General features: G+C 46.5%; 1 protein-coding gene across 4 annotated transcripts in view; it reads left to right on the top strand.

The window, feature by feature from the left end:
- The first annotated feature begins 8,299 nt into the window (after positions 1-8,299).
- The window catches only part of LOC105702672 (carbonic anhydrase-related protein 10), an 88,282-nt gene continuing 72,523 nt past the window's right edge, over positions 8,300-24,058 (top strand). For all 4 annotated transcript variants that reach the window (XM_012430398.1, XM_012430397.1, XM_012430396.1 and 1 more), the window contains exon 1: positions 8,300-10,396. In XM_012430398.1, the coding sequence (XP_012285821.1) occupies positions 10,342-10,396 (55 nt within the window). In that variant the 5' untranslated portion in view covers positions 8,300-10,341. The remainder of the gene's footprint in view (positions 10,397-24,058) is intronic.

Genomic DNA, 24,058 nt, shown 5'->3' with positions numbered 1-24,058 from the left:
CGCACGATCCGACCCCGCAACACCACCATAAAGACTTTATTTCGTCCTTTAAACCCATCGCGAATAGACTGCATTACGGCCGAGTGTACTGCGGCTGAAAGAAGAGTTACTGAAGGAGGAGTGGGGGCGCCATTCACGCATCCCGCGTGGTGGGGAGTCGTGTCGAGGGGTTGAGATGCTGCAAGGACACTATCGCCCTCTCTTGGGGTTAGGATGCTGGCAAAAGTGCTGCGTTAATGAGATTGCTTGCATTTATTAGGGATATCATTCCCGTGTCGGAAATTATAAATCCTGGCCTCATTTTTAAACGCTTTTTATTGAAAAAAGGTAGCATCGACAATTGGCGCTGTCGAATTTATCGCACATGGACTGCACTCTGTTTTGGCTTATTAGTGGTATCATCGGTTAAAAATCATAAATCCTGGGATCATTTTTAATCGATTTTTTTTTGGTAAAGGATCATCACTGGCGAACCCATCACGGATAGAATCCGTCGTGGGGTCTTGCTGGTGAAGTTTAAGTTACTCAAAGAGGACTTCACCCAGCACAGCATCTCGAGGAAGCGGGTGATGTTGCCGAAGGACATTCTCAATTGTACCATATTTGGGCAAACTGGTTTATTAACGTTATTTAACTTCGTGTTCCCGAAATTATGAAGAGCAAGACTGGGTAAATGTAGATTTAACACCATTTTTCGCATACGGAGACCACGCGTAGCCGCATCGGTGCTTACGCAGAGCCAGGGGATATGCAACATCCGGTAGGATGAAAACTGCTAAAATGTCGCCATTGGGCCGTGGCATCCTCTATCCAAGATTATTCTTCCCTACGGTGCGATAGGGATGAGAGCCTGTGTGAGGAATTTCGCCCGCAGAGTCGGGGGCAGCTAGGGAATTTCGCTCCGTTGGAAGGAAGGCGAAAAAAAAAAAAGAAAAGAAACGCTTTTCCGGAATTCGGTGTTCCGACCTCACCAGAGACAAATGTTGAAACTCTTCCTGTTTCTACCGTTAAATGCACTGGCGCGAGAAATTCCTCATAATTTTTTCACCCTTTATTCGGAATATAAATCGCTACGTAAATTGTTAAGCTTCCTTTTTTCGTTTCTAATGTCATTAAGGGTTTGTTAAACAACGTTTAATAGCGTTTAATGCTCTTTTTCATTCGATTCGAGGGCGGATGCGTATCGCCGCATTGTCGTGGCGCTTTTGTGCGCACAGGTGGGAATTTTCCGGGAAAGGGATTTTATTATTCTCGAGGCGGCCTGGGTGCTCGTTAAAGTCGAGTAAGTCGAGTTACCCGGAAAGTCGGCCATCTTCGACTTCGCCGAACGACGCTTCGGAAAGGCAGACGCAGGGTATTGGCTTCGCGGGAAAGAGAAAAAAATTATTTCCGGATAAGCAAGCGTGAATGGCCGCCATCTACCGGTTCACGCGTGACGTTATTTCCGCTCTCCCGCTTCGAACATCCATTTTTTATTCCCGCGGCTGGTTTGAGAGAAAAGGAATCTTAAAAATGCGAGTCTCTAATGACAGTCGTTTTCTTTTCATTTTCAGATGTACACCTAAGCGTGCTTCGATTTTTCCGAGGGTGGTTTTCCACCGAACGGCTTCGCCGATTAACCTCCGTTCCTGGTTCTTCAACGCCGCCATTTTAATTTTTCCATTTTAATTTTCAGGTTAGCGCCGTCCATAATTCTAGATGCATCAAGGAGTTGCTTCGTGTTCTAATACAGGAACTTTCGTTAATCTCTCCGTTCGTTTTCTTAAGGGGTTGTCCACTTTGAAATATTCAAAAAATCAAAAAAAATTTTACGCGTTTATACTTTAAACACGTTTTTCTTAAAACTGCATTTTAAAAATCGGTGGGCACTCTAGCTCCGCTAATTTTCAATCAATCGTCTTGAGTCTTTTTTATTTTATTCGTGATAAGTTTATCTAGCGAAATACGCATGGTTTTTTCAATGTATTGATATTCGCGTTTTTCATGCAACATTAATTAACGAAATTTAGGGCAAAATATGTATCTTTCCTTTCAAATCGATGCCATTTTGTGAAAAATGCATATTTTTGAAAACGCCTACGTATTTCGCTAGCTTTTAGGCTACTGAAACTAATTCTTTTTCGCTCATTGATCTAGTTTAAACCTGAAATGAGTTATCGTGCCCACCGCACGATCATCGATTTTCGCAGCTCTTCGGTAAATCGCCTTTCAAGCCGCCATTTTTGTAAATAAAAAAAATATAAAAAAAAATGTTGTTGTTTAATAGTAGTATAATACTTTACTGTACTTTAATTTGGATAAAAACGTTTTAATTCTTAAAAAAGAATTCTTGAAAAACCGTAATTTTTGGGTGGGTCATAGTGGTGTAACCCCTTAATGGCATCCATTTTAATCTCGCCTTCGCGTTTACTTCTTATTCGGAGCTCCGAATTTCTCCTGGCGACAAATATGGCCGACCCTTGACGGGTTGTTCGGGAAGAGTAGGTAATTCGGATGGTGTACTTCCGAGGGGAGCTTCTTCCTTGGCGATCTAAGTGAAAAGTTTGTTGTATGGTCCGCTATTGCTGACAGCGGACCGCGTTCCTAACCTAACACTCCCTTAAGTGGTAACGTACACCACTCTCGAATCGACCGTTGCGAGCGGAGAGATGTAATAGGGAAAATCCCTAGGAGCCTCGAGATGTCATCGTATAGTGAATTATAAACGAGAGAAGTCGGAGTTAACGTTCCGTAAAAGTCCGTCCCCATCTTTGCGTTAACCTGCTTACGTCGGATAATTTTTTAAAACCTTCCCGGCACCGTTCTAAGCATTTCCTATCCAATAAGATCTTTAAATTTAATTTCTTACTTTCGAACGTACGTTAAAAATTGCGCTCCTCTTTCGCGTAAACAATTGTCAATAATATCTGCGAGTATATCGAGTAACTAATCCGATAGTCCTTGTCGCTTAAGGAGATGTAAAAATGGCGTCAAATAGGTCTCGTTTTTTTTCTCTAAATTTTTCTCCGAACTGGGTGTACCGAATCGTCTCATATTTTACCACGGGAATATAGAGGCCCTAAAGTAGGTCCTGAAACGCATGAAATTTCATTTTTCATCAAAAATTTATTTACTCATCATGGACTAGAACCAACATGGCGTGATCCGTGCACGCGTTTGATGTTTTACGCTTTTTGGTGGCTTAGAATCGAAAATGAAGAGTTTCAGGACCTAGCTCGAAAAATGTAGAATACCGCAGATATGCAATATTACAGAGTTAGATGGGAAAATGTGGTAAATAATTTTACCAACGATTGCAAGAGAACGCTGACTTATCCTGCGGCTAACACGTGTTTTTAGAGGCAAAGTTTAGTTGCAGCTGAACGTCACAGATGGTGACGTTGTTTCGACAAAATATAAACAGTCATGAATTCATGGTATTTCGGTAGTTTTACATCGATCTTTTTGTCATTACTTTACCGAAATGACATATAGAACCCTTCAGTTCGTATAATTCTCAACGTAGACTGTAAAAGACCAACATAAATATAAATGTCGGTAATGGGACGCGCCAGCTTACGTATGCACTTGAGTATTCAAAACGGCATTACCCCCAAAAAGGGTGCAGATGAATTTCCCTATATCGACGTCGATTAAATTTTTTACCGCCTTTTATATTCTCTTAAAATTTCAATTTTTGAACATTTATACATAGTTACTTAAAAAATTTGTTATAAAAAAATGAGATTTCATAGCCTCCACGTTCACGTAGTACAGTTTGAAACGACTCGGTGCACCCAATTCGGAGAAAAGCTTTCATGAACGATTCATATCTCGGATGCCAAATTCACATCGCCTTAATTGCTGATTAGTCGCTGGGTTAAGAGCTTTCCAAGATGGCGGCATCGAAAGGGTTAACCTCCTTTCGGGACTCAATATTAAAGGAGGTAAATACGAGGGAGAAAGTGTCTTGTTCACCCGAGGAGGTGGTTCGAACACTCGGCTATCGTGTGCCCTGAAGAGTACCCAAGTGTAGAGTCTCTCCTCTCGAAATTCGAGAATAAACCGCAGCATTCACGGGCTGCGCCATAAAGGGCCGCCTCACCTAATCTCCACACACGAGTCGTGGCGCCACAGGCGCATATCGATACACATACCGAAGCACCTGAAATGGCGTCATACGCTAAGGAGACACAGCGCACACACTTGACACACATCCACCCACACCGTCACGGAGGAAATCTACGACGGTAAGACATTAATACCGACCAATCCACACAGGACGAAAATACCGTATCTGCGTAGAAAATGGCGGCAAGCATAAATATACCCGTACTCCGTAAAATGGGGAGGATTTACAAGGCCTTAAAGAAACCCCATAAAACCGCAGCTAATCCACCGCGAGTGTTTCTTTAGCGTTCCCAAGGGTCAATTAAGCAATAACGAAACAGCCGAGTTAACGATCAACGTTTATTAACAAACTGATTATATACAACGATAATTCCGTCATTAAGGGCGTTGTGCATGGCGAGCAGATTGTTCCCGCAGTGGTTGTCGAGATCCGTCTTCCGCCATAAGGAAACTCGGTAGAGTTTTGCGCCAAATATGCCCTTACATACGTTTTATATTTTGTTAACGGTCCCTTGGCTCGGTGTTTCACGAGGGATGCGTCGTTAAAGTGATATGAAAGTGCGACATGTACGTACCAAAAAGTTAACCTATGTATAAAACTTTTCTCCAAACTGGGTGCACCGAATTATCTGAAACTTTAACACGTGATTATGGGGGTTCGGAGGAAGAACGCGCTGCCCGCGAAATTTCATGTTTAAAAAAAAATATCTTCTTTTGGTTATTGTCGAAATGAATGGAAGATTTTTTTTCGAAAAATGAAACTTCACGAGCAGCGCATTCGTCCTTAGAGCCTCCATAATCACGTGTTAATGTTTCAGATAAATCTGTGCGCCGAGTTTGGAGGAAAGTTTCATAAACATTTTCACGTTCTTGGTACGTACATATCATACTTTCATATCACCTTAAGACGAACCCCTGCGTGAATGCGAGCGCATCACAGTGGTGCCACATTAAAACAAGTAAATACTTATTTCTGTGTGTGTGGTGGTGGAGTGTTCCATAGAAAATTCCCGGAATTGTGCACGGACGTGGTCCGAGCCATAATCATTTATATCAGTGGGGGTGTGGGGGCACCACTCACACACAGGGTGGCCACCCAAGCCATATGGCCAAGGAGTGTGGGATAACGGGGAAATGGGGAAGGTCCTAGGGTTGGCCCCCTGGCTGGGACGATGGACACGTGCAAGTGGCTCCGTTCGTTCGTGTTCGCGTATTTACACGCCGGCACAAATGGCGAAGGGGTAGAAACGAGCCCGATAAGGAAAGCACCCTAGATTTATGGTACATCTTCGGTGACTTAGGCGCTCGAGGTTGGCCATTGTGCGCCCCGAAGCTAGCTCGGAGTCGCCAGTCGATTCCCCTTGTCCTCTCGATCAGCACGATCTATCAGGGCGCGTTAGTAAACGTTTACTTAGGATGCGCCCCGCAATCACCTGTCCTTGCTGACGAGTCCTGTCGGTGCCATATTTGTCTCCGTGATGTAATTTGCACCGACACAACCTGCCCGCAAACCCTTGCATCCGAAAAGCAAGAAACAGCGAGAAGGATAGGTCATGAAGTAGTAAGTCTGAAATGTTCATGCGATAAATTTGCGACGGGATTCACCAATAAGCAGAAGACGAGATCACTCATACAGGATTTATTTCCAACGAACATAAAGGTACGCCTGCGGGTCAGATCGGTAAGGATATGGATCCCGGTCGGGAGAAATCATTAACCCTTTCGTTACCTTGGACGAGATATCTCGCGACCCAGTACTGGCCGATTAACCCTTTCGTTACCTTGGACGAGATATCTCGCGACCCAATACTGGCCGATTAACGCTTTTGACGAGATATCTCGCGACCCGATACTGGCCGATCAACGCTTTTGACGAGATATCTCGCGATCCGGTAGTAGCTGTATTTATTTCTTCCTTTTAGCTATACGAATAGAATTAGTTATAAATTATATTCATCTATAATGTCAAAATATTGGTGCTAGAAAGCTAGATTATCGTCAAAAGCGTTAATCCGTTACTACCGGATCGCGAGATATCTCGTCAAAAGCGTTGATCGGCCAGTATTGGGTCGCGAGATATCTCATCCAAGGTAACGAAAGGGTTAAAAGAAACTAGCGGCCCGTTATTCTGGTCCGCTTTAGTTCTGCCCTTTTTGCAGTCTTCGGTTCCCAGATCGGGATCAAAAGGAACTCAATTTTTGTTGACGCTATCGGCGGTCAGTTCAACGTAAACTAAAACTGTTCTTCGCGATCCAGGAGTGGTTCGACTCGGGATGAAATGTGACGCCCCCTCAGGGCGACGAAAGCTCACGGTCCTTGGTTAGCCCTTCCGCAGAAGCGCTAGGGATTAATACCGCGGCTACTCGGTCCCCGGACTTTGAGGGCTCGAGTTACAACGACCCTATACGGGAGTATGAAAAAAGAACAACAAAACAAAAAGCGTCGTCAGGTCGTTGATAGAATACTGGCAGAAAACTCCCAGGTGCGATAGGGAAATCTGGGGAAAATGGCGGCAGTCCCATTGTCGTCGCCCGATCATTCCAGGACCTAACGCGTATAATGAAATCGTTGCGATAATCATTCCGAGGCATAGGTATACCCCGCAGTGGATAAGCTGCAAATATACACCGCATGTCTATTTGCATGAGTCCGTGTGGATTGCACGCAATTGCCGCAGATCCAACGTATACAATCTGGAATCATGTCGATGTAAATATTCACAAAGCTGGAGCGGAGTCGGCGCGAAGGAGGGCAGCATAACCTCAAAGTTAGGCAGTAAAATGATTATGTAATGAAGTGCTCTCCGCGGGAAGTATTGATTTCAATTCCATGTTTTACCGTAGTTAATCAGTAAAGAATACTTCGCGATAAGAGTTTAAAAATTGATAGTAAAGCTTCTACCTGTGTAAACCCCTGTATTCACGTAAAGCCGCACACGAAAGTTTGTATACACGTATCAAGACTCGACTACACACAAAAGTAGAACCGCAGTAAATGTGTGCATTTGCACAAACCCGCGCTTTCAAAGAAGGAATTGCGGCGGTATAAACGAGCACGTTTATACCGACCAGATATGTGTTTAGCCATCTACTGCCGTTCGCATGTGAGGATGTACATACATATGCAAAGCAGTGCGTTCTGGCCAGGTGTGTTACACATATGTCTGCAGCGGTCACGCTCGCCGAAATCTCCATATAGGTGCAAATAAACAGAAATGGAGCGTGGTACGGAGGGATACCGAAAGAGGGAGAGTAGGAGGGAGCGAGTGGGAAGGACAGGCGAGATATGCAGAGGGACGAAGAGGGAAAGAGCCACGATAGCTCCCACAAATCGCTCGCTTGCGTCTGCCTGTTTGCTCAGTCGATAATCTGTTTCTCTTCGGGATTTGCGAGCAGGATAAACCGCGAGTCGCTTAAATGATGAAGGTGGCTGATGCGTATCATTTAGCAACAGCAACAGACGGCCCTGGATCAAAGCACTCTCAATGATCTCCACCGTAAAAAAAACTTCCAACTTTTAGTAAATATTAGATATTTCCGTAAAATAGTCCTTCATTAATTTAATAATAATTAAAAGATTACCATTAACAGAAGGAGATGAAGTAAGGTAGTACGATCCATGAGATTACTAGCGTCCTTAAATTCGATTTAATCATCGTATCCACCTTATCAGGTGGAAATTACAGTCTCTATGCGATGTACGCCATCGACACGTACTCGAGTACAAGTTAAGCATAAATTCATTAATCCTTGAGCTTTCTAAGAGGTGCACTCATGTAGGTAACTTGGAGTGGTGGGAAGGCAAGGGTAGAGGACGGGAACAATCCGCGTGCGTTCCGCAAGCTCCGGTTGAAACTCAAGGTAGGCTCTTGCTCGGTCGGTCGACATTATACTAATTTGAGGACGGCCTCGCTGACGACCCCTTTGAGGTCATAACTTCTGCCGCAAGCTCTGCCGATGTAGCGGCAACATTCTCCCCATACCCCGCTTTGCGCTTACCACCCTTGACGTCACCACCCCGAGCCGCGGAGAGACCACCGGCCAAGCGTGCGCGGACTTATATACCCGCGTCGCGCCGCCAAACCGTGCGCGTCGCCGACTGCGCAGGACTGGTGGGAGGCGCCGGCCGGGAGTGGGGGTACAAAACGTGTTAGCGCGGCACGTTACCCAAGTTCAGTGCGCGCTACAAGCTCGCCGCGGCTGGACGCTCGTGCTTTCGAGCCTCACGGAGCTTCGAGACCCGAGCGGGAAAGCGCGCGCGAAAAGTCTCCGCATAACGGACCGTTAACCGCGAAAGGAAACTCGTAGAAAAGAGCACTATTGTAGGTTTATCCTTGTTTGGAATTAATTGCAAGCTCAAGGGTCAGTAATCGTACATCGATCTCTGAGTTTTCTCCCTAGAAAAGGTGAGCTTCCGGTCTGGGTCGCGATTGGTTTCCCGGAGAGGCTTGGACTCGACGAGGGATTACGAAGTTGAGATTTACGAAGTTGGATCCCCTAGTGGAGGGGGTCGATTGTTTCGGTGGCCGGCGTCGACGCGAGGCTCGGAAAGCCGCCTCCGAGCGGGTTCTTCGAGGTAATCTCGAGAGAAACCGGGAGAACTCTCGAATCCCCGTAATTACACCTAAAAGAAAAGCTGCCAAAGTTGCGGAGAATCGAGAGCCGACGGAGTGATCACCTCGCGAGAGCTCCGCGCGGTCAGCTAGGAGGATATAGAGGAGGAGAAACGAAACGGGAGAAAGGAAGAGGATCGCCCGAGCAAATTGCTGACGTCAGCGAAGGGTCCCGAAAGACGTTTCCCATTGGAAGAGCACACAGCCGAGGAGGATAAGGGGGGAGGGGGGGAGTGAGGGAGGGATCAGCCGGGAGAAGCGGACGAAAGGAAGGAAGAAAAACAAACAAGAAGGAAGAAGGAGAAGGAAGATCGGCGCATCAAGTTCCCCTAAAAAAGAAACGGCGAGTGGAGGGGGATGAACGGCATCCCGTGAAAGCGGATCGCGACACCGAAACTCGATTAACTAATTACCAATTGGCTCTAATTAACAATTAATTACGCAGTCTCCAAGGGGGATTGGCTCTTCGTCGCGCCAATTAAAAATCACCGCCCCAACGGAAGTAGGCCGTCGGCGGCGCCATGACGGCGGGACGCGGCCAACTGAGAGACGCGATTGCCCACTTGTGACTCGGCTCGAGTCCTGGACCAATCGCAGTCTCTTCTTTCCTCTCCCGATCCGGAGATTCAACGAGCGACCCGGCTGTTGATAAAACACTCCGGGACTCCGAGTTGACTGATGCGCGGTCGGTTCGTGGCCGGGGACAAAACGGAGCACCACCTATTGGCGATTCCTCCCCGGAGCAGCAACAATGAACGAGATCTGACAGAGAGGGATCAGCTCGCTGCATCCGCTGGTTCTCGGGGACCACGCGAAAAGAAAGGGAACAACCCCCCCAAGATTCGCCACGGGTCTGGAACCATGCAGAAGTAGCGTCGCCTAGTCATCGTATCGTGCTGTTAACCCGACCCAATAAAAAAGCTCCGACAACAAACGATGTTAACCTTCTATCGACACCCGAAATTCTGTCTCGGCGTAGCTCGATTCTCCCAAAAAGAGGAACGCTAGAGCCACGGAATAGCTCCTCTTCTTGGGCACTCGTCGTTGGTCACTCCTCGGGAACAAAGCCGATTCGGTTAAGCCAAAGGAGCTTACGCGAAAGTCGTTACCACTGCGATTGTTTTATATCGCTAGTAACCCCCGACGGAAACAACGAACCTGGAAGCTTTTTACCCCTTAATTTGAAGGCGACCGAAGAACAAGGGAAACCAAGTACGCATCAACGTCATCATCGGTGATCGGTCGACCAGCACTCGACCGTTCGACACGTACATATTATTGTTTTGGAGAAGAGGAAGAGTGGGGTCGTGAATGTTTACCCTCGAGGTAGGCAAGCCGAAATTCTAGGATATACTCCAACACTTTGTCGTTGTTCGGATACTGTACGGGGGACCTTCGCGGGTCCTGGTGGTCCCAGGTGCCCAAATCTCAGGAGCCACCGACGGAGAATGGACTTGCCGATAAGCGGAGTTCCTTTTGCTCGGTTTATCTCGACGAGGCTCGGTGTTGAACGGCTATAAGATCGGACGACGGGCGTGAATCATCATGGACTGCCGGGAAGGGGTGTGAGGAACGAGACAACCAACCAGACCGAGACAGACTCTGAGAAAGCAAGGAAGATGTGCGTGCGCTCGCTGCTGCTCTTCGCGCTGGGCATTTTCGCGGTCATAAATGGTAAGTTTCCTATACGAGTCTTTTCCTATTGGCGCTCGAAACGGTCTTACGTGCGGCTTTTTACGGCGCGGCCAGAGGCCGCCTCGTCGCGTGTATTCCGAAGTATAATAAAAGCCCATAATAAAAAGCTCGCCCGACGACACGACGCCCAAGCGTGTTCGGCTGCGCTGCTTTGTTTCCCTTTGCTCTTTTTTTTTTTCCCCTTTACGCTTCCTCGTTGCGGAAGCGGACAGAATTCGCGGGAGTCGCGACCTTCCATCTTTTGTTGCAAGGTGGCCGGAAGTCCTTTTTTCAAGCCTCAATCCTCCTATTTCAAACACCTTGCAGATGACGTCCTCCTATCCCCCCCTAATGTGATCGAGAGCAATATTCGAGTTAAAACGATTATCAAGGATTAATTAATTCGCTTCATTATTGCCCCGTGCCATTACAATTATTTTCTCGAGAACAAAAATGGATATCGATTTAAACGACTTTTGTTTACTCAGTCTGGGGTTTCCTTGGATGTTCTTGATCGCGGGATTTTGTCGTCGCGATGCATGTTTCTTTTAATCAACCGACTGTTTTTTTTTTCCTTCGTATAGGGAAGGGAATAATTAATTTTCTAAAAACGGCGATTACTTGAGCATTAACGTTCACACCATAAATCGGGATTTTGTCGTCGCGATGCATGTTTCTTTGAATCAACCGACTTTTTTTTTCTCTTTATTTTTTCCTTCGTGTACCTAGATAGGGATTTTGAATTGTCGGTTTGAATCATTTTTCCAACGCGAAGTTTCAATAATTCGAGGTTAATTATAATTATGGAATTTCATGACAATCACAACATTCCTTTTCCTAATCCTTGAGGCGTTTTATTATCGGTTTTATCCTCTTCTGCAATGGGGAGGCTTGCAAAGTCTCGCGCCAAATATAAACAGTTCACGAATCGTTTGGGTTGGAATTTCCATATTGAACTATCCGCGGCGAATTCTGCAATTCCCGCATTTATAGACGGCCGCTAGGGAATAATTAATTTTCTAAAAACGGTGATTACTTAAGCATTAACCTTCACACCATAAATCGAGTCTTCGCCCGTTGGTCATTCCTTTCGTAGATTTTCTGCACCAGAATTTAAATTGACCCTACTACATTGTCAAGTAATGCAATTACGTATATGAATTAATACAAGACTTCGAAATTCAGAGTTGGCACTCGTTTAATCAGGCACTCATCGGGCATAATTTCGTTTAACAAATCCTTTGATACTTTTACGTTTCGCTCGCCGCATTAATTTTGAACGCCGTGTTTGCACCGCAGCGGAGGGAGAGGACGAGATCTCCGATTTGTTTTATAATTCCCCGGTTTAATATTTAACCGTGTGTAAATATTTTATTAATGCGCTGAATGTAAATTATCGGAACCGTGATTAACTGTAATACGAAATCGGGAAATAGGCGGATTGTCGGCCGAAAAGAACGCTCGTTAAGGCAAATGTGCAATTAACGAAAAAAAAAATAATAATAATAGAAACACGACTGAATTTGCAACGTTAATAACGTATACGACGCCGAGGTGCTACCTTGCGCTCGGGCGCATCGACGGGCCATCATTACGGTTAGGTTATGTTCGGGGACCTAACCTCGTCGTAACCTAACCTCTAACGTTTCGAGTCCAGATAGGAAAGGTTATGGGGGTGTATCGCTTGGCCGGTGCACGTCAATCAGCGCGAATTGAAGGCTCGAACCGAGGAACAATTTACTGGAAATGACTGACAGTGGTAGCACTCGGCTCTCGACGATAATGAACCCGGACAAATGTTCCGAACGTCCCCGGACGGCGCGGCCATTTTGGCAGAATTTTGAGGTTACCGCGGCCGCCGCGTATTTAGATTACGATTATTCGAATCGAGGCGTCCTTGTCGGAATTTAATGCCCTATTCCATGGATTCGCGTATTATTCGCGTTTCGGCCGTGCTCGATGTTTGTTACTGTTTGCGGTCAGCCAGAGTTTCGGAAGAATTGCTCTCCGGCGCGGGAGCTTGCAAAAGTAGAAATTGTTCGAAAAGTTATTTGATTATCAGAAATTTAAGCGCCATTGTAGGAATGTACGTCGAGGTATGTCGGAATTTGACGGTATATTTCATTGATTGGACGTCGTTCGCGTGCTCAATGTGTGAAAAGTAGTCGCGGAGAAAAAAAGCTCGCGAACATAAAAACTGCCGAGAAATTATTAGTTTATCAGAAACTTTAGTGCCAGGGCGGGAATTCGAAAGTACGCCCAATATATATCGGAATTTAACGTTCTGTTTCATGGATTGGACATCGTTCGCGTGCCCAATGTTTGAAAATTAGTCGTGGAAAAAGAAGCTTGCAAAGAAAAAAAAGTTGCCAAAAAATTATTAGCTTATCAGAAATTTTATTATTTGCGGGAATCCGAAAGTACGCCGAGTATGTATTGGAATTTAATGGTATATTTCATGGATTGGACGTCGTTTGCAGGGTCAATGTTTAAAAATTGGACGTGGGAGAAAAAGCTCGCGAACATAAAAATTACCAAGAAAATATTAGCTTATCAGAAATTGTAGTACTTGCGGGAATTCGAAGGTACGCCGAGTATATATCGGAATTTAACGTTCTGTTTCATGGATTGGACGTCATTCGCATGCCCAATGTTTGAAAATTAGTCGTGGAAAAAAAAGCTTGCAAAGAAAAAAGAATTGCCGAAAAATTATTAACTTATCAGAAATTTATCACTTGCGGGAACCCGAAGGTACGCCGAGTATGTATCGGAATTTAATGGTGTATTTCATGGATTGGACGTTATTCCCGTTCCGATCGTGTTCGATGTTTGAAAGGTGTTTCCGAAAAAGAGTTTACTCACGTAAAAATTGCTGGACAATTATTAAATTATTAGGCAAATTAATGGCATTGTAGGAATTCAAGGGTATACCATTAGCGACGGAGTGTGCTGGACAACCGACAGGGCGAAGTGTTTAAATAATAACCCACGGCCCTTGTTTATGTATAATTTGTCCACGTGGGTCTGCACTGCACAAGTGTATCGCCTCGATGGCACTCGTCAATCAGGCCAAATTGAAGGCTCGAATTGTGCCGAATAACAATTTACTGGAAATGACTGGCAGTCGTACCACCCGCTCTCGACGATAATGAATCGGGATAAATGCTTCCAGCATCCTCGCTCTCGGTCGACGGTTTGACAGGATTTTGAGGTCCTCCAAGCGTTCGTTCCTCGCAAGTAAATATTTCAGAGGGTAAATGAAATTGTGAAAATCGTAGCCATTGCCTGTCCAAGATGAAATGGGTAATAACAAATTGTCTAAAATGGTCGGCTCCATTCTGGAACCTCCAGCATCGTCGTAAACAATAAACAGAAGCTGGTAAACAAATTATGGACAAGTAATATATAAGAGCAAGGAAAGTCAAGTGGCACCGTTTTGCGTCAAGTCGTTATCGTTATCGCAGAGCGCAGGAGTGGGATCGATGGACTGTTTTCGACCGAGCTGCTGATTAATTGTAATCAAAGAGCAAAGTCTACGCTATCGGCTCTGGGGAAAGCCGGCCATCGTCGAGAAGTTCCCCAGGGATTCTCTGCGCGTGGGAGACTGTTACCGAATTGGGATTAATATTAATTAAGGGGTGATATGCAGTTGTCATTGGCGAAATTCAAGAATCTTCTTTTCGTAACTAAAATGCATTTTTTACTCGAAAACGGAGCGTAAGAAAAATCATATATCAAGTTCGATAACTGTACCATGAAATCACTCTCTGTTTTAGGATTAAAAAAAAAATGCATTTCAGTTAACTGCATATGACCCCTTAATGATCTTAGCCAATTTGTGGAAACCGACTCGATGAGGCGTATTAGTTTCACAAATCGTTCTCTCGAGCGACTGCAAGCTAAACCACCGGCGAACTTCGTCAGCTGTCGGAAGTTTGCCGAAAATTTCCATCCGATTTTCTACGGGGAGTATATAGAAGCGAGTTAGATCCAGTCTGGCAATATGGCGCCGGGAGATCGGTCGTTCTGCGGGAAAAGAAAGGGAAATACTTTCCCGGGCAGCGGGAAATCGAAGCGCCGAGTCGGACACCCTCTCTCGGGGTGGTTTCCACGGCAGGGTGAGCGCCGGAACGCGGAAATCGCTCAAACCGCGCGGAAATTTTCCGCAGCATGGCACCTCGGGGCTGCGTGCCTTGCGGAATCTTACGAGTATCATAAGTCCCCAGGAAAAGTGGCGGGGAGGACGTTAGAAGGGCCCATATGTGGCCATAGTTAAATTTCATTCGCTCCTCGACGCGGAAATTCCGCGCCGGATGTGCCGCGGTTAATAAAGTCCCGGGAGCGTCGCTTCCGCGGCGCGAGGTGATACTTCCTCGTCTTACTTTCCTCGCCGGTTCTCCGGATACCGCGTAATTCCTCGTCCCTCGAACCTTCTCGCGGGTTTACGGAATCCTCCTGATTTTCCTTTTCCCTCCACTCGCGCAATAAAGTCCTTCGCCGAACTTTCCGCGCGGAAAGTTACTAGATTTGCGGGGGAGACATATCGCCCGGAAGGGGAGGTGCGAGTTGACTAATTATGGCAATTGAAGTGAAACTTTGCCCTGGCCGTTTTAATTTCGGGACTTTTGTCATCGGTGGGTGGGGGGATGGGGTGGGGAGGAAAAAAAAACGGGAATTACAGACGGTCTAGGATAATAAGGGGAGAGGAGAAAGGACCAGGGCGGATGAGTACGTGACTAGAATAGGGCCGGAAGTCCGAATTACTTCGACAAACTTCCTGGTGATGGCGCAACCGTCTGATAGACGCGCCATCAGGTTGGCAGCCATGAAAATTGCACGGAAGTTTTCCCTCCCTGGGAATTCGCCGTTTCTTTGTCCAACTTTCGAGTTTCTTTGACGCCCTTCTTCGACGGGCTTGCTCGCGGATTTTCTTTTTCTTTAAACCTTTCTTTCCTTTTTTTTTTATTCCCACCCCTCCCAGACATTTACCTTTTGCACCGATTCCGCGAAGAACCAACATTCCCTCTACTGGGTACTTTTTCCGAAAGGGGGTTCCGGAGTTCTAGGGAATTGCTTTCCAGCCGTTGGAAAAGAAGGGTGGTAGATTTATCGGATCTTATTAGTTAATCACTTTCCCTACTAAAATTATCCCGTATTAAGTTACCGTGTATATTCATTAACATTAGTCGCAGGTAAGATAACTATTGCTAAGTGAACGAATTCACTAATTGGCGTTTCTCGCAGCGAATGGAGATAAATTAATCGTGGCAATGGGTTGGTTGCGGTCTTTTCTCCCGGGTTTTTAATGATAATTTGGTTAGGATTTTTCTTTCGTGATTAATATCGTGATTTAGTGATTTTCCGGTTAATATGTTGCAATCGAGACGATCGACGAGGGAATCTGCGCTCAAGCAGAAACGATCCGAAGCGATGCAACTAAATGGTTCTTTATTGCAAAATAGTTCATCATTAAATCGAAGCGCAAGAAGTTTTTAACAGCGACGGGTTAGGATTTTTCTTTCATGATGAATATCGCGATTCAGTGATTTTACGGTTAATATGTTGCAATCGAGACGATCGACGAGGGAATATGCACTCGACCAGGAACGATCCGAAGCGATGCAACTAAATGGTGCTTTATTGCAAAATAGTTCATCATTAAATCGATGCGCAAGAGGTTTATGACAGCAACGGGTTAGGATTTTTCTTTCGTGATTAATGTCGCGATTCAGTGATTTTACGGTTAATATGTTGCAATCGAGACGATCGACGAGGGAATATGCGCTCGACTAAATGGTGCTTTATTGCAAAATAGTTCATAATTAAATTGAAGCGCAAGAGGTTTTTAACAGCGACGGGTTAGGATTTTTCTTTCACGATTAATATCGTGATTTAGTGATTTTCCGGTAAATATGTTGCAATCGAGACGATCGATGAGAGAATATGCGCTCGACCAGGAACGATCCAAAACGAGCTCGCGAGGAGTGTACTCGAGGCAGGTGTACCAATCGCTCCGTCCCAAAAAACTGACGCTTCTCCCGAAAAGGTGGCGGCACTCGTTTTGTTTCGGCACGTTCGTAAAAAATGAACGTCATTAAGAGAGGTTCTCCGCTAACAACTGGCGGAGCGTCGCGCCGAGCGGCCGGCGATTTAATGCGTGCGCGATTCTTTTTAAGGGGGCCTCGCCGACCTAACCTCAACCCGTGGGGATTTTCTTTTTTTTTTTTTTTTTTCTATTACGCCACATTTACCCGGGAAAATGATGACGGCGCACATTTCACCCGCGTTATCTATTCGCTGGGTTGCCCTCTGTCCTCGTCTGTTTGCTTTTTGTCGAGCCCCCGCCTGGCCAGGGTGGCCAACCTTCGGTATCCTGCGCCCGAATGCGGCCGCCATGTCTGCCGATGTCACATTTTTCAAACGTGTCGCGCCGAATTAAAAGGAAGATAGAGAACCGACTCTTTAAGTCTGGTAACGACGCTCGCTCCTGAATCGCTATATTTTTAAACACAGAGATGCAGCCCCACGTTGACGTTTTATTAAGGGGGTCGTACCGTGTGACGGCTGTATATTTTCGCGTTCACCGGGCAAAACCAATTTCCATTTCTAATCATTTCTGAAAGCTCTATTGATGGAACCAATCGACATCTCGAGTTTATTTCATTCTTACGTTTCTCTAACCTAACTTCTAACCCTGTTTCTATATTTTGTATGCCTCCAACGTCGCGTTTACCGGGTAAAAAAGAAAATTTATATTTCTAATAATTTCTGAAAGCTCTATGGATAGAACGTATCGACATCTGGAGTTTATTTCATTCTTACGTTTCCCTAACCTAACATCTAACCCTGTTTTTATGTATTTTTATGTCTATTGCCTCGCGTTTACCGGGTAAAAAAGAAAATTTATATTTCTAATCATTTCTGAAAGCTCTATGGATGGAATAAATCGACATCTCGAGATTATTTCATTCTTACGTTTCCCTAACCTAATTTTTAACCCTGTTTCTATATATTTTTTTTGTCTCCAACGTCGCGTTTACCCGGTAAAAACAAAATTTCCATTTCTAATAATTTCTGAAAGCTCTATGGATAGAACGAATCGACATCTGGAGTTTATTTCATTCTTACGTTTCCCTAACCTAACATCTAACCCTGTTTTTATGTATTTTTATGTCTATTGCCTCGTGTTTACCGGGTAAAGTAGCGGCGGTGCACATTTCAACCGCGTTATCTAGTCGTTGGGTTGGCCTGCGTCCTCGTGTGTTTGCTTTTTGCCCGAGCCGCCCGGTGCAGGGCTGCCAACCTTCGGCGTCCCGCATCCTGACGCGACTGCCAGGGCCGCCACCCTGTCGGCCTACGTCACGCTATCTGAATTGAAACGAAGGGCGCTGCCGGTGCGCGTGCGCTCGCTATTTATCTCGCCAGGTTGGTCGCCCTAGAGAGCAGGCCGGCCAATCCCTCGGTCTTGTGCACGTGACGTCAAGTGCAGCTGCAACTGCACGCGCGAAAACCTCGGCTCGCCTTGCAAATGGATCCGTTAACGGCACGGACACACTGTCGGGACGGCCGGCACTGTTTTTCTTTTTTCTTTTTTTTTTTTCCGTAGTCCAACGTATCGAGGTTTCGAAAATCCAAAGGCTTCCATTGGATTTTCACCTAACCTATACCTGACGTCGACGACTAATAAAGTAATCACTCCGGTTGGCATTTTGGTATGCGCATTTTAAGCAAGATTCAACGTCTCGTAACGATGAGTTAACCCAATCTATAAGTGATAAGAACACCGATTAAGAAGGACTAGGCCGCCATCTTGGTGTGTGCATTTTAAACGGGGACGTAGGATGTATGGCTTGGGGTTATTAGAATATTCCCTGGATATTCTTCGATGGAAATAGATAACTAACGTTCTTCTCTTAGTCGGTCGGTTAGATGTTAGCAATGGACGTTGATATGTTTAGTAACACCGAGGAAGGAGTAATCGTTTTGGCCGCCATCTTGGTGTCTGCAATTTGAGGGCTGCCAGGGGTCAAGGGTCGGGACGATGCATCGGTGGGGCAGATTCCCGCTCGGGGGATGAAAGATTAAATCGGAAGGCGGTGTAAGCAAATAAATAGGAGCCGGTGATATAGAAAAAGGAGGAGAGGGGGAGGTCTAGTGGCAGAAATTGAAGGACTAAGTCAGTCGCCGCGGACTTCCGATCCGAGGGGCGGTTCCGAGGGGGCGAGAAAACTGCAAAATGTGCAACTCCTACGACTCGGCCCCGTGACGTCAGCAGTGGCTCGTTTCTAGGAGCAGATATAAAAGTAATGGGATCAAACGGAGTCCCAAAAGGAATCGCTCGACGGAGTACCTACTTCCGGGCCGAGGTGGGTCTCGGGGTACGGGGCTCGGCCCCCAAAAAACGAGAAATCGGTCAGCCGATTGCTTATCAGATCTGGGCTATCGAGTTCCCTTCATAGGATCCACTTTGACTCACGGCCTCGCCAATCGGAATTTCGAAGGATGTGATTTAAGATGAAAATCAAAAAAGAAAAGTACTCCGCTTCCCCATGGAAAATTAAGACTTTGGAGACTCTCTCAAATTACGTAAGGTTCTTTATTATCGGATGGAAAATATAAATGCACGAATAAATAGGTACGCGCAGCTCGCAGGTCCACCTTTACGATATTCAAATTTCTCTATCTTAACACTTTGGGAGATATACTGCGCCATCGGATAACCGGAAACACCCCGCACCGCAAATGGATTCGAGCCCCGTCGAAAGTGTAATTCCTTCCCGGGAGCTTCGAGACGGGGAAGTTAAAAGTTATCCGCAATCTTCCGGCCGGAAGTTCCGGCCAAGTCGTAAAGAATATAGGACATCAGCATCCGCGCCCTCTTCTTGCGGCCGGGGAGGATTCGGGACAAGTAAAACAGTAATCAGACGCGGGGTTAGGACGGCTGGGGCAGGGAAACGGCGATGTGCCCAAGAAATTGAAACAAATGGGAACTTATATGCATCGCGGGACATTCCCGGTTTTACTGCCGGCCGGTTTCATCTCGACGGCGACGGTTTTATCGGTGTCCCCGTGTTATGGTCTTTCGCAGTTATCGCCGTCGTCCTTTTTCCCCGCCGCGCGGCCTGACACCAATCCCGGAGGCGCCGATTAGACGAAACGAGATGTCTATTCCCGACCAATGGGCTCTCCTGGTCCCGCTTCTCTCTGGACCCCTCTTGATCCGACGCCATATTGCCGTTTTTGCGGTTATCGCCGGTCTACATTCCCCTCTGCTCCCGGTCCGGCCAATTAAATGAAACGAGATGCTTATTTTAGGGCGGTCGGATTGCTCGCCGCTTCTTGTGGCGCCCCCGGCCGCCATGTTGCCTGCTTCGCATTATACTTGCTTATTTATCGAGGGGTCCTTTGCGGCTACATTCAGGGCTCGGCTATTTTCATCCTGTCCGTTTATATCTCCTTTGTATATGATCTCGCGTCTGATTATCCGCGCTGTTACTACTCCGTGGGATACGAATCATATCAATGCGTATTACTTCATTTTACTCGGTTAAATTTTTTCTCAGCCTTGTCTTGACTTCGTACGACGTTTGTTAATAGCGATTGCGCGTGAAGATGATCCGCGAGAAACTGGATATTGTCAGACACTCTCTGTATGTTTTTTTCCACCTATTTTAATTTTTTATCATATATATTGTACGAGGGGCTGTTCACCTGGAAATCAGGGAAAACGGTTTCCTTTTTTCAGAGCCGATTGCCTTCGATTTCATATGATGACATATGACAAACCACAATGCGATTCGGTAACAATGGACGTTCGCCCTTAAAGTTGTGAAAATATTCGGTGATTTCCAACGATCTACAGCTGATACCGCATGATTTCAAGAATTAAAAACCATGATTTCCTGAGTGAACATCCCTTAAAAGAAATTCGGGAGAAACATTGGTAATTTGTAGACACTCTTTGTGTCTCGTTTGCAGTTAATCCAAATGTTTGTCATCACTGTATACAATGACGTACGATGTTCATTGATAACGCTCGCGGGTAAAGCGAAATCGGCGGAAAACTGGCGCTCTCGATTTTCGAGCGGGAGACCCAACGTCGCCATTTCGGTTCCGGAAGTCGATGGATCGCGGAAGACACGGAAAGATTTCCGGTGGTCCTAAAATATTCAACTTTTAAGAGCTATCGCCGGTTGGCCTTCCTCCGCCCTTGGTCGGGTGGCGTCTCGAAGTTTTCCCGCCGAAAAGTTTGGGAAACAATGGCGGCTCGGAAGTTCCCTCCTACATTCCTCTTCGATCCCGACTTGGTCCCCTCTCTCTGTCTCTCTGCGGGGGGTGGCCGAGAAACCGAAGCCGCGACTGTCTGCCACCGGCCGATAGGAACTTTACATCCACGATAGTTCCAAATGTTCTTTCTATCTGTCTCCCCGGTTTTATTCCTGACGCGATGGCTTCTCGTTCCCCTAGTAACTCTTCTTTCAAAACTCCGACCCGTAACGGCGCGCTTCTCTTTCCAGTATTTCGCCGGAAACAGGAACGCCGAGTCGCATGCGAAGTCCCTAGACCAAGGAGGTTCTCCTTTCTAGCCCTTCTCCTTTGCGGAGCCTCTAATGGGATTTATACCTGGATAATTCGTCCACTGTTTAATGTGCGTCGTTTATATGCGTGGCGCCAGCTCGAAGTTTGCGGCCCGAAAGAGGTCGTCTTTAGAGCCCGACCTTTTCGAGAACTTCAAATGGCATTTGTGCAGATGTTCCCTCCCCCTGGATACGTTGTAAGGAATTCAAAGAATTTCAGATTTGCCGTCTTTTTGCCATTTCCCATCCGCGGGATATCGCGCGCCGAAATTATTCACGGAGGCAAAAAGGCCATCCCTGACGGAGGGAGGGTTGCGAACAACCCTTCGGGGCGAACAAATCAATTTTTCGCCGTTTCGTCCATCTCTACGTGAAAGAGTTAGCCTATATATGTATATGTATATGTATATGTACATGTGTGTATATATATATTGTTGAAGTCTTTTTGTTGAAGTCTGAAGAAAAATATATAGAAGTCAAATCGTTGGAGAAAGTATTCTTCGAATTGGGTGTACCGATTGGTTTCATATTTTGCCGCGAGAATATAGAGGCCCTAAAGTAGGTCCTGAAACTCGTGAAATTTCATTTTTCATCAAAAATTTATTTACTTATCATGGACGGGAATCAACATGGCGTGATCCGTGCACGCTTTCGATGTTTTACGCTCCTTGGAGGCTTAGAATCGAAAATGAAGGTAAATAATTTTACCAATGATTGCAAGAGAATGCTGCCTTGTCCTGCGGCTAACACGTGTGTTTAGAGGAAAAATTTAGTTGCAGCTAAATGTCACAGATGAAAAGATAGACTGTAAAAGACTTCAACAAAAATATAAATTACGGTAATGGGACGCGATAGCTTATGTTCCCACTTGAGTATTCACAACGGCATTACCCCCAAAAAGGGTATAGTTGAATTAAACTTTATCGACGTAGATTAAATTCCTTAGCACCTTTCGTAGTTTCTTAAATCCACTTCACTCGAACAGTTTCCCTCTTGATCGGACTCGCGAGTCGTCCCTCTTCATCGCTTCTACGCGCGTCGAGGTTCCTGGTCGGTAGTGTGTAAAAATGCCACGAAACTCCCCCCGTAAACGCGGTCCGGTTTACTTTTGCCGTGTGCAACGGGTAGCTCGGTTACTGCATTAGAAGCAAAAAGGCCAATGAAGGAATAAAATGAAATGAAAGTGGGGGAGATAAAATAAAAGCCGGCCGGGGCGAGGACGGGCGCCGGGAAAAAACCCGGCGAGCGCCTCGCCGGAAAAACGAGAAGCCGAAAACGCGGCCCCGGGGGGAGAAAAAAGAAACGCAGGGCGGCACCCCCAGGGGAAACGGACCAATGTGGAATTCTGAGCAGGGCCAGGGGTGCGGGGGCAAAATGTATCGCTCGTAATGCATGGCAGGGGAGGGCGAGGGGATCGGCAGAACCGCTGCCGGAAACCCGGCCGAACTGGCCGGACCTTCCGGAGAAATGCGAAAATTAAAATAGACCGATGGAACCAAAAAGAAAAGGAAAAAACGCAATAGAGAACCTCTCCCCGGAGGAACCTGTTTGAGGCGGCTCGCAAATTGAAACTGGGCGCGCTACGCCCCTGGTGCCCCTGGACTGGCCCCCGGAAAGAGCTTTCGATGGTGCCGGAGGCGCGTGTCTGTCAGACTCGTCATTTTGAAAATCTTCAATCGATAGTTCCGCTTAGGAGTTTGATTAAACTTCCGAAATTGGGAACGTGTTGGTGCCGCTGTAAAGAGACTCGGTAGCCTTCGGGTATGCTCGCTTATGCGCTTGGCGCGGAACTCCGTCGCGGTTCCGGACTATCGGATAGGGATTATACGTTACAATGGTGATATTAATTATGCCTATCCTCTGGAATCGGTTCTTCGTCCGGGAATTATTATTATCACCGTTGTACTAACCGGTAGATCTTACGTTTATGGGGAAATTCGTATCCTGACTCCGATGACCTTATGTGAATGTGATGTTTTTCGTGGAACGCTTTGGGTGGCGGGAATGAGTTATTTGAGGAAATCGGGTTTTAGAGGGAGAGGTGTCTGATTGGGCGAGTTTTCTATTGCTTTCAAACGGCGGGTGATAACGAGAGTGGCGGCAATCGAGGCGCGAACAGATGGCCGGTGTAACGATCCTGGGAACGATGTATCGTTCGGAAGATCATGGCCGTCGCTCGGGGTCTGGTCGATCATTCGGACGTTGATGAGAACGTAAAGGCCCGTCCTAGCGTGGGCGATAGTGGCGTATGTCCATCAGCGGCAGCGAAGCGGCAACGTGTCGGTATCGGGACTCGTATCGTCCTATCGGGGCCATATCTCGCCCGGCTCGCGCAAATGGCGCGAACATCCGTGAGGTGGCTGCCTTCCTAACTTATCGCCGTAGGAAGCGGGCCCCGTCCTACTTTACCGACCGAACCGCCGGGCGCGGGTGCGGAGTCCTCCCCCTGCGCGGCGCCACTCGCGCGCCCTCATCCGGATCCGAAACATCTTCTTCTTCCGACTTTTCCTGCCTCCCCGCGAGTGCACGGGAAATTCGAGAGCGCCTTTCGTGCTCGTCCACTCGCGTGACCTCCGTTTTCCTACGATTTCTTCCCCCGGCGGCCATCTTGCGAGGGGAATCGCTCTCACCGCGGGGTCGGGGATATCCGGGCGCCATTTGGATGGACTCGACGGCTGATTGGTCGTTTCCCTTGGATCCGACTAACGACTCTCGGACTGGGTTTTATTAACACATGGATCTATGAGAAAAGGGATGAAGGTACTCACGCTGTATCGTGAATATTAAGATGGAAGGAATGAGTGGCGGCCATATTTCATTATTAGAGAGCTAGAGATTAGGTATGTACACCGTTCCAACTGCATAGTGACTGTCTTTGTCGTTTTCGGGGTTTATGTCCTTAATAGCAATATCCAACATAGCTTAACGATATTTATACCTTTTGGCCCGCGCTTGTCGTGTTTAAACAATTCTGCCGCACATTTTGACTGCCGCTATTCGGGAATAACATGATTGCGAGGTTAAGAGCGCGGCAGCATAAGATGGCGGCTGAAGTCCCCTTGCCTGAAGTCTCACTTTCTGCTAT

The sequence above is a fragment of the Orussus abietinus genome, unplaced genomic scaffold, assembly GCF_000612105.2.
Source record: "Orussus abietinus isolate OABI.00-Male unplaced genomic scaffold, Oabi_2.0 scaffold157, whole genome shotgun sequence".
Classification (NCBI taxonomy): Eukaryota; Metazoa; Arthropoda; class Insecta; order Hymenoptera; family Orussidae; genus Orussus; species Orussus abietinus.
The sequence above is the reverse complement of the archived record's forward strand: the minus strand, read 5'-3'. Positions and strand labels throughout refer to the sequence as shown.